We start from the raw sequence: 11,128 nt of genomic DNA, 5'->3' as shown, positions 1-11,128 counted from the left end.
TACAAACTCTTCTGTACATGAGCCACAACACATTACACCAACTGGTGAAGCAGTGAAGGAACAAAATTTGGTCTAAATCTAAATCTGTGACAGTTAAAAGTTTTTTATAGAACAAAGTTTACTTATCAAAAGTGGAAATTTTATGGCCAGAGATTCAGTATGAGGAAAATCCATGATGATCAGGCTGGAATGCAGAAGATGAACTAAGTGCAGGAGGCAAGACACAAACGAGGTGAGGTCCGGCTGGACTGCAGCTTATGTTTGCCTCATCGATATCTGGTAGCCCGAGATGAGGGGGTGGACATAACCGGCATTGAGTGGCATGCATAGTACGGAAATAAATATCCTTGAACCTGTAATTGGAAATAAAATGGCATTTACATTCACACCAATAGATATGATAATATGATTGCCTTATCAACTCAGCTACGTAGCCATCAGGAATTATCATTAAGAATTGAAAAGGGAAGCAGTTTTTAAACCTTGCTTGGTGGAGAGAGAAACATGCCCTCTTTTCCTCCCGGCTATCATCCAATTTCGGAATTCGCATTCACTTCATATAGTACATCATCCTGTCAATAAAGCAATAAACATGAATTACAGAGGTGCAAGCTTTGGCCAACTTTGGTCGAGAAGGATTATTTCAACTTACATTGGTTTGAGGAACCCTGCTCTCCTCGATGTCTTTCAACCTCTCAACCCTCCATTTCATGATAACAAGTTGCCCGACCCGTAGACCATCAGAAGGAAGAGGTAGAAACCCAACAGCCAGGCATGGATCAAGAACAGGCCGTTGCAAAATTACAGCACTCCGGAAGATTATATCCTGACTAGTACCCTCAATTTCATTTGATTTTGCAGCCACGGGTGGGTGTGCCCCAATGGTCCTATCACCAGCAATTCTATAGCTGATGTTTAATATGCTCTCTGGTTGAGCCTTATTTTCATCTGTAAAAGCACGAGGTTGATTACTTGTTACAGGGCAATATGGGAAGGTGTATTACATTTCCGCAATGTTATCACATACAGGGCTTGTTAATTCTAAGACAATAAATATAATGCACAGCCTCAGTGAGTCAGACGTTTTAAAGTAAATAAACAGGTCGAGAATCACAGAAGCAGAAGCTTACAGTCCTATACCCTCATACTATCCTAAAAGACATGAAAACCATACCTAGAGCTGTTCCATTCCCCAAACATACACGGAATAGGAGTCCTGCTCTTGAAGTTGGAGATATGACGAGAGGGAAAAAGCCGGAAACTGGTCTTCCATCATCTTGTCCAGCGTGAACAAATCCGTCTTGAAGATCAAGCCAAGCATCATTGACAGTCAATGTGGCCTTCACCTGGGAGTGCAGTGTTACCTGGAAGTAACATGAACCAATGTGAGCTTCATACAAAGTATGAAGAGTTATGGGAAATTTGTATCCCATAAATCAACGAGGAATGTCATTTTCAGCATACACAATGAATTGTAAGACTGAAACTACCTTTCTTACTGACATGCGATATATACATATATTCATTACATATGGTAAATTCCTAATGCAACATGCAGTCAGTTTATTTCTTATGAAGTGGTTTACACAATAACTGAGCAATGCTACTAAAAGGTATAAGCATTTCACATTTTTAGATGCTATACAACAAGCTCAAGCTATTCACCTGCAGTGTGGTTGAAAGTATGCTAGATTACATGATGTTCACTTAAAATTTACCATTGAAAGTATGCAAACATGAATGTGGCTAAAGTTAACCATTGAAAGTATGCAAACATGAATGTGGTTGAAAACTACGGACATATTACCTGCAAAAGCAAAGTACCGTCATTGCATTGATCTGCAACACGTGTGCTCACATGGAAAGGGTTGGTGAAATGCAAAGCTATTGTTCTGCATATATATTGCAGTGTCTGTTTAATAAAGTACAGGGAGAGAGGGAGAGAGAGAGAGAGAGAGAGAATTCAAATTCAAACATAGAGAACTAAAACTAGAAATACAAGAAGCAATACTGGTCATAGATCTGGTTGTTTGATATTCCAAACTCAAGTTTCAAAGCTACTGTCCGCATTCCATCCACGATACTTTGTTTCTGCGGGGCCCCTGCCACAGCGTGCAACATAATTGAACAAACATACATTTTTGCACACAAAACAAACATGTAGACAAATTAAACTATCAGAAATTTTCTAGTGTTTCCGGACCTGAAGATGACCCCCTTGCTAGCTTATCATCAATAGCACGAATAGGAATCCAAAGAATTGAGGTCACATCACTGGCCCAATCTGGAAACTCTATTTGACCATCGAGGAGTCTTAGCTGCTCAAAGTTTTTATTACCATCTTTCCTAGCATCACCAGAGTTTGCCATATCAGTGGAAATTTGAGCAGCATTTATGTAGGTCTCCATCTCGATGGAATGCGACTCTTCAATCTTCAGACCTGGACCAGTATCAATATGCATGACAGCACCTTCAAGGAGTAGTTTATTGGTTGCGCTATAATTCCAATCCACTGAGCTTCATTAATCAGCAAGGCAGATGATATAGCAGCAGATAGATCAACCAGAGGTCTTGGTTTGGAAACCTAAGAGAAGGTTTGATCAGGAGATTGAAGAAATAGAAAGAACAAATAGGATTCCTGATCTTACAGTCGTAGGTATATCACTAAGGTATAATTTTAACATTAAAAAAACAGTTAACTTTATAGAAATGATTATGAAGAGTATTGTCCGAAACTTTTGTTAAGCCATATTAACATGAGAGACAGCACTTATATCAAAGAGAGATAGAGAGTACCTTCAAGACAGGCCGGGTTGTTTTCTCATAGCTCATGAAATCATCACTATCTGCTGGACCTGCCTTGGAGAAACTGTGAGATCTAAAAGTCAAGTGTCCAATGTGTCCAGTAAGAACTCCGAGGACATATGATCCAGGTTTTTGAGGTGGTAAAGGAAAGGTGATTTTATTCCTACCAGGCTTTAGTACAGTGGCACTAGAGCTCCTTAACTGAAATTTGCATCAAAAAACCAAGTCAATATCAAGCTCTGATATAGCTTAAAACATACTAGCAACATCTTGTCTTAAAACCATACCTTACCACCTTCATCAGCATTATACGTAGCCATCAAAGTGAGAGTAAGAGAATCAAGGGTTATTTCATCAGGAAAGCCACTCCAAACTGTTACAGATAAGGTACCAGGATCCCCATCACATAACTCCAAAGGAGGCCCAGGATTTCCAGAAAATGTAATTAACGATGACACATCAAGCGGAACGGGGTGCTTCATTTCACTATGTGCAAGGCTAACAACTTCTGACTGAAAAGCTTGGCGTTCCTTCACTGAGAATAAACCTTTATCTAGTGAAAGCAATCGTACAATAGATGTTAGGTAGCCAGCTTGGTCATTGAGTATCTTTTGACATTCAGCTAAATTTGGCAGTACTTCAGCCAATAAATCTTGCCACCCTTCACCAGCATAAAGAGCGCAAACCTTCTCATATGACTTTGCAGCTAGGTCAAAGTTCCCACGCTTAAAGCAAACGGCTGCAATTTCACCATCAAGGACAACTCCATGCCTTTTCCACCAAGAACGATGGTAATTATCAGCAGCACCTTTAGTGAGATCCATATATTTTTGCTGCCATGACCCAAATAGAAATTCATTAGAAAAAAGAGAAAGATAGATTAAATATTGAATATAAGTGCAGATTAAATATTGAATATAAGTGCCCCAGATCAGTCAAATAAATCTTGAATATTAATCCGAGAATGTACTTTTGGTATAAATTTTTGTTACTATTTCTAAGGAGTCAAAACCTTCCTCCACCCCTGCTCCCCCCCCCCAAAAAAAAAAAAAAAAAACCAACATAGAAGGGGTGGAAGTAAGAACAATGCACATGTTGTAGCCTATGTTTGATACCTCAATATCCTGTATGGATGACAAAGTTTTTAGCAGATCAGGATTTGAAATTGTTTGCTTCAGAGCATGTTCAGCAGCAACAAAAATTTCAGCAAGCCTCATGGGTCGATCAATAGAGCCCTCAAAATTTCCAGGAGTAGAGTAAGTACGAGACATCGAAATTGCTTGTGCTTTACTTGATGGGGAAGTCTTTGAAGATGCATCTGACCCTAATCTGTCAGATTGCATACATTTACTTGACATTAAAACTTCAAAAAAAAAATGGCAAAATGAAAACAAAAATTAAAAAAATTCTTGACGTGAAAAACTCAGTCTAATAGTAACTCATCTTCAAAAAAATGCTAAAGCAACATTGCCTGGATTCTTGCGATTTCCTTACCCATCAGCAAAGCCTAGTTTGGCATCAAACATCTCAGATGTGTTTCCAGCAGAAAGGGAAGCCCTTCGCCGATTTGCCTCCCGAATAAGGGCAGTAGGTTCAAGTGGCAAGGGTTTCCTCTGAATGCCAAAGTGCTTGACTCTAGGATTTTCTTGCAGAATCATCTGAATCAAATAAGTAAAGATTAAACGTGAAATAGCCAATAATGGGCTATATACTCGTGTAATACATAAGTAAAGTTTCTACCTTGAATAAGGCCACTAAAAAGGGAGGACCATTATTGCAGTCAACCATCTATTAAAATGTTCCATTATTGATCTTTTAAATAAAAAATCGATATCCATATCAGCAGCTTATAAACCATGAATTATAATGTTATGGCATTGAGAATACAAGATGGGTAAAAAATTGAAGCCCTACACTACTAGTTTGACAAAATCTTTACTACCAAGGTGCAGTTTTAATCCAAAAGAACAAATGTGCCCTTCTGTGAGTTTTACAAATGTGGAACAATAACTTGCCTTTTCTTTCAGAAGCACCTCAGAGGCAGCTTCATCAGGAACCAAAGGCCAAACTGCTGGCTTGGGCCAAGGTAGCATGCTCAAAGAAGCACTGCTCAAAACAAAAGGCAACGATACCATTAGATAGTTTAACATTTGGCTTCGACCTCATGACTTGCCTTCTTTAAATTATGAAACACGTAACCGAATTCATGGAAAGTCAAAAGTGGATTTGATCTACAAAGATGGAATGCATACCTGTTAACAGGACTCCTTTCTATCTCTGTTCCATATCCAATTAGATACGCAAGCCTCAAGAACTGCCAAAATCATCAATATGCATCAGTGGGCATTCAACAAAATAACAAATGAAATTTCTTTGTTATTTAAAATAGGAAATAAAAAATTACCTTAACCCTACATAATGAGAAAAGATCACCTTGAAGGCGATAGAACTCCCTTTCTATTTCAGGGGTTGCAGTCCCTTCTTTATATTGAGAATTGGTGGCATTGACTAAAGCCAAGCATGCAGTGATGACCCAAACTTCACGCATACAGAAAGGTAAAATACTCTACAACAATCCCAAGAGGAAAAGATTAAGATTAAAAAAGGGGAAAGAAAACAGTGAAAAAATGTTGCTGACAAAAGCAAACATTATCAAATACCTCATGTAAAGCCAGGACTTTTGAGAAACTAATTACAAATGAATAACCCTTGAAGCAACCTCAAAAGGACGATTCAGCTTGAATAAAAGCTGCAATTTAATCAGTGAGAAACTTTAGGCACATACACAGACATGCCAACTACGATGTCAACCTAATAAACCAATGCCAGTAAAGAAACATCCATAGAACATTTCAGTAAAGCTAAAAGAATCATTTGGAAATTGTTTAACCACCTAAATGAAATGCTAGGAAATATAGCTAACAGCTACAATTCCAATAACCCATTAAGAATGGCATTATAATAAAGTTCTAAAAATTGACAACAGACACATAAACTGATTTTAATAGAAATTAGTCTCAAAGTCAGACTGTGAAATGTTGAGTACTTCAAGTCTAAAGAGTTAGCACTTAGCAGTACCAACCTTTGATTGACAAGCAAAGAGATACTGTCTAAATTCGAATTCCCTGAAAGAGTCATCTTGGACAATCTGTGTTAGAGATTTGTTTCCAGGAATGAGCAGTGCTGCCTGATCATCACCATGGTCTAGTCCTCCGAATTCTCTACGTTTCCCGCCCATATTAACTGCATTTATATATTAAATATGACCATGAAATGCTTGGCTGAAAGCAACTAACAAATTCAAAAGAAAAATGGAGCACTTCAAGACAAAACTTTAATAATTATACTTATTATAAATTTGGCATTTACTAAATGCCCTTGCATACCCTATCTATCCGGTCAACTGAAAAATAAAAAACTGAGATATGAAGACATATTGCATTAGCAATTTGCCACCATGAACTTTTTGTGGCAGCCAAATTCCAAAGTAAGACAATTGAAGGCAAAAGTTAAGCACTACATAAAGAATGGAATTTGACTATAAGTACTACTCATATTCATATTACAATAGGGAATTCTTATTTATAGAAAATCATACTGCTATTTAGAAGCATAAATAGAAATAACAAATATGTAGAGTAGAGAGTTAAGTATAAGATGAAAACAGACACTTAAGAAAGTGACATTTATATTTCACACCTGTTTCCAAATAGCACAATTCTAGTTCATCATATTCACGCAAGGCATCCTCATGAAGATGAGCAATCTCAAACATAAATGCCAAGCTTTCCTAAGGATAAGAAAAGTGAAGCATTAACAGTCGAAGTGTTGAAAGTAAGCTTAAAAAATATACTTTTTTGATTAGCTTAATTGGGATTATATCCCTGGAAGAACAAAATAGATTTAAGTTAGAGCCTCTCAAGTAAGTTCATGTTTCTTCCATGACCTTCAACTATACAAAAACCAGAGAAAGAAAATCATAAAGTTTTCTCCTGGATCAATATTAGCCATAACCATATTCTCTTAACTTTAAAAAGAGTACCGAACCTTCAAAATGAAAAAATTACAGAAGTTCCAAATTGGCATGAAACGCTGTTCGCTAAGCTTGCGTATCTCATCCTCATAGAATTGTATACGCCTATCCAATGTATTTCTGACAGACTCCATAATCCTGGTCTCTAAGTCTTCCCAAAAATTTGCTTCAGGGGCATAAATGTCAAATTTGCAGCACCTAAGTGAACCATAGTTTTCAAGTATCAGAAAATGACAAAGGAAAAATTAAATACCAGTTTCCTGAGAGCACTACTTTTTCAAACTTTCACCACAATTTTCTTTTCGAACGGTTTGCAACATGGGTGAACTAAGTGCAAAAAAATGCTTAACATAATGGAAACAATTCTTTAGGAATGGCAGAATATAAAAGGAGCGGAAAATCATATCAAATTTTTTATATGTTGCCTAGCCATACTTTAGATTAAAACTAACACTTAAGTCTAAAGTAATCAGCAGCAGCATAAACACTATCCATGCCATCAATCAGAATGTATACAAACTGCAGAGAGCTGCAAGCTTACCTTTCCCTCTTCTTGGAGCTGAAATCAACTTCAAGTTTGGCATATACTTTCTTTGCCATTTTAGTGGCCTGATCATTGTTGGGATGGGCTCTAGACACAAATACAATAAACCATTCACGCTCATCATTTTGGACTATTAATTTCAGGCGTGGCTTAAGAATGGTCTTGAACTCATCAAGATCCTATGGAAGAAGAATGCGAATAAAAGAATAAGAAAATATAGAAGATGGAAAATAAATATGGACAAGCATATTAAGGCAAAGACTAATAAAAGAAAGAAGAAAAGAACTAGAAGCATCAGAGAAAAGTCTAAGTATATCATCACGGAAAGACAAGGTTTGCCCAGACAGACACCGTTATTTTACAGGCTCAGTTGAAGAATTATGATCTGAGTTATACAGAAAGCTCTAAGGATTTATCTTTTTCTCACGTGTGATCATGGATCTAAAATTTAGTTCACCTCCAATAAAGATCATAAACTGGAATCAATGTACCTCACATGTAACAAGAACCAAAGTTGCATATGGCTCTCGGAACCAAAATAAATATTGCTCCTGAGGAAATCTGCTACGTAGTCTTGCATCAGTTGTTAATATGTATTCAGCTGGCAAATTCTCTACAAACACAGGATTCCGGGTCTTGTTATTTAAGCAAGACCTTTTGAATGGAAGCCGCTCTTCAAAACTATTCTTGACAGTAGGCCACAAGTCACTGACATCTTCAACTGTAATGCAGTTGACGACGAAATAGTTAGTTAGAAATCTGAAGCTAGCAGAAGATCGGAACAATGTGAGCTAGTTCCGACCCATGATTCACAAATTACTATTAAATACAAACAACTAGAAAAGAAACAAACTTTGGAGTTGATAGATTAAATATCCATAGGTCATATATTTCCATTTCGCATTCCATACATCTAACCGATCCAGAAGGCAAAAAGATCAAGTACAAAACTTAAAGCAACGACATTTATTAGACAGTCACCGGCATTGATGCAAGCAATCGAAGATTTAGTATTAACTTCTCCCTACTTCTAAGTTGTAATAAATTCCCAGAAAAAAAACAATCAAGTACTCGCTTCATAAAATCAACTAAGAAGCTGAAAGCAACAACATTTACCTCATGATCACCAAAAATTATCCATTTAAACTTAACTCTTCACATTTAGACAATCCTTTACTTTCAAAAAAATCAACTCAAAATCTTAAATCATGAATAAATAACATCAACCTTTAGAATTTCCACATCAGAAATCTAACACTAAAGTAAACACATCCCTGATCCCGCACACCCAACACCATAAAAATCCCCAAAAGAGATTTAAAAGTGACCCTAAACCCAAAGTTCAATTGGAAGAGTTCAATTCAAATGAGAAGCAAAAAAAGTAATTACCAGCAATGATAAGATGGTTACAAGTGCTCTTGATTGTTTGAAACTGAGCTAGATAGTTCGCCATTCTCTTCTTTCCCGATCTATAAGAAACTTACAAAATCCATTAGATCAAATGCAGAAAAGTGAAGGAAAAATGGTTAATTTATCTTAGTGAGAGATTTGGAGTGTTAGTTTCGCTTATGCTCCAACCCAAGGATCTAGTTTCTCCTCCGCTTCGTCCTCGTTAAGCGCTATGTTTACTCAAAGTGTCAGCTGGGCCTCATTAATGGCGTCGTCCATGTTTCAAAGATTTTTCTTAGGCCCAACTAAATAAGGCCTGAAAGAAAAGATCGATTTTAGCCCAAATTACTTCTCCATTGCCTGCAAATGCTGTGTTTTACTCTCCTGAAAGAAACATTCCAGGCTAAAGTATTTGGCTGAATGGATGTGGAATACGGGTATGTATTTGATACGAATTTTTACAATAAAGAGTTGGGATAACATAGTTTCGAAATCCCAGGTCAGCAAACACACACATGAAGGCTATCCAGGATGTTACATTGATAATTTAGTTTGCATATTATTGTATTAAGTGATACTAATAATCAGCCTTATGGACCGTCTTCCTTTTGCGTTTTAGGCTTCTATGGAGTACTTTGCCTGCCCTCCAGCATTGCTAGCTATGGGTTCCACAAACAAAGCCTTACACAGTTTGACTTGGTCTTTCCTTTATTCTACTGCTTCAATAGTTAATCTGACTTGGTCTCTCTCAGTCTCTCCTATTCTGCAGCTTCAACAGGTTTAATTACTAATCTGATATAAGATTCTTTTTAGTGTATTCGGTTGTTCTTTATTTAAAATAATTCCCCTCTAACATGAGATATTTTTGGACCTCAGTACTATCCTTAGATAAGGTAAGATTTTGTCTTCTAACTCTCTAGAGAGTGGTACCATCTCTCCCTAACTTACATATTATAAGTTAGATATTCAAACTCTACCAATAGTAAATAACCACCATTTTCTTGATAATTAATCGAGTGCTACATATGGCCTGATTCAATGAGGATTCTCGCTTTGCAAACTCATGGCACTTTGGCTTTCCATATATCAAGAGACAAAACTTTGATTCAACTTGAGACAATACTAATCCATTGAAGGATTTGTCTATTTTTGATAAATGTTATTTTAAAAACCTCTCCAAAAGGAGTTAAACTCTCCTCCACAAAATGCGTCTTTTCAACTAGACCAAACGGTACATGCCTCCCCTCAAGTAGCCTATATCTTATAGGTTGGGAGTTTAAATCCTACTATAGGCAAATGTCCATCATTTCCTTTGGTAGTTGACTTAGTGTCATGCAGATTTAACCTAGTAAGGCGTTTCTTCTTTGTGAATTCATGTTCTCTTCAGTCACTTGGATTTTCCATAGAGTTGGAAGAAAAAATCTTCACTCAACTCGGGATAATATTAACCTATTAATGGTTCCTTTAGCTTTGATTAAATGGCACTTCGAAGACTTCTCCATAAAATTTCGGTCTCCCCTCAACGAGTTCCAAAGGTGTATTTCTTGTGAAGGGGCATTTGGAGAACCATGTGGATATATAGGCCATTGAAGCATTAAGTTGTTTTTTCTTGTGCAGGTTCAGACTGGTGTTGCATTGTCTTTCTGAGCAGCAGTTTTTTGTTTACTTAGAATGGACTCTCCATTGTTTTTAATCGCCCTTAATGCTGTTTTTACGCTGACATTAACTATATGTCATGTCTAATATAAACTTCGCCTTGCTAATATACAACAGGCTCATTCAATTCATTGGGTATATGGTTATATCTTCTGACCATGTTGCTTGAATGCAAGGCAAAGCGCATTCTACTCTCTTGGCTTTGCAACAAATAGATTATACTCACCATATTTTGATTTCAACATGAGAAAATCTTCAAAAACGCAAAGAAACCCATGATTCTGCTTATTATCTATCAGTTCCTTATGACCGAAAGAAACAAAAAAGTGAAAGAAGATGCTTGCACAGTTTTAAAATAATGAAGCTTTTGAGAGGTTCCCCTCTTTTCTATTACTTTAATTTGCCAATATTTCCTCAAATATTTTTCAGTAATTTCAATGGTATTTGCTTATATTCTCAGTTTCAGATTTTGCAGATGTTGTGATTTTAGCTGCCATTATCTGGTTTAAACCTCATTCTGGGAATTAAAACAATACCATGGCAATGGATTTTAAGGTTCCCAGAAACTTATATGAAAGATTCCCCAAAAAAATCAATCAAAGTTTAACCAACCAATCAAATTCATTTACATATACACTCTCTATAAATCCCCTAATGTCAAAACTGGTAAAACAAAATCAAAAGAAACAAAAGCTGAAACC

The 11,128-nt window shown here is 36.7% G+C and overlaps 1 protein-coding gene across 1 annotated transcript; it reads right to left on the bottom strand.

Moving 5' to 3' along the window:
- Positions 1 to 57: 57 nt before the first annotated feature.
- On the bottom strand, positions 58 to 8,995 carry LOC107944503 (trafficking protein particle complex II-specific subunit 130 homolog). Its single transcript, XM_041075665.1, is given in 25 exon segments — positions 58 to 297; positions 300 to 353; positions 483 to 539; positions 542 to 572; positions 653 to 948; positions 1,175 to 1,364; positions 1,808 to 1,892; positions 2,012 to 2,102; positions 2,204 to 2,473; positions 2,476 to 2,584; positions 2,797 to 3,006; positions 3,093 to 3,638; positions 3,921 to 4,134; positions 4,300 to 4,463; positions 4,821 to 4,911; positions 5,058 to 5,119; positions 5,210 to 5,371; positions 5,466 to 5,515; positions 5,518 to 5,554; positions 5,888 to 6,048; positions 6,505 to 6,595; positions 6,853 to 7,036; positions 7,380 to 7,561; positions 7,874 to 8,103; positions 8,772 to 8,995. Coding segments are annotated over 25 exon segments (3,774 nt in total). The 5' UTR covers positions 8,836 to 8,995; the 3' UTR covers positions 58 to 154.
- Between the last annotated feature and the right edge of the window lie 2,133 nt (positions 8,996 to 11,128).

Source organism: Gossypium hirsutum, chromosome A01 (genome assembly GCF_007990345.1).
Source record: "Gossypium hirsutum isolate 1008001.06 chromosome A01, Gossypium_hirsutum_v2.1, whole genome shotgun sequence".
Taxonomy (NCBI): Eukaryota; Viridiplantae; Streptophyta; class Magnoliopsida; order Malvales; family Malvaceae; genus Gossypium; species Gossypium hirsutum.
The sequence above is the reverse complement of the archived record's forward strand: the minus strand, read 5'-3'. Positions and strand labels throughout refer to the sequence as shown.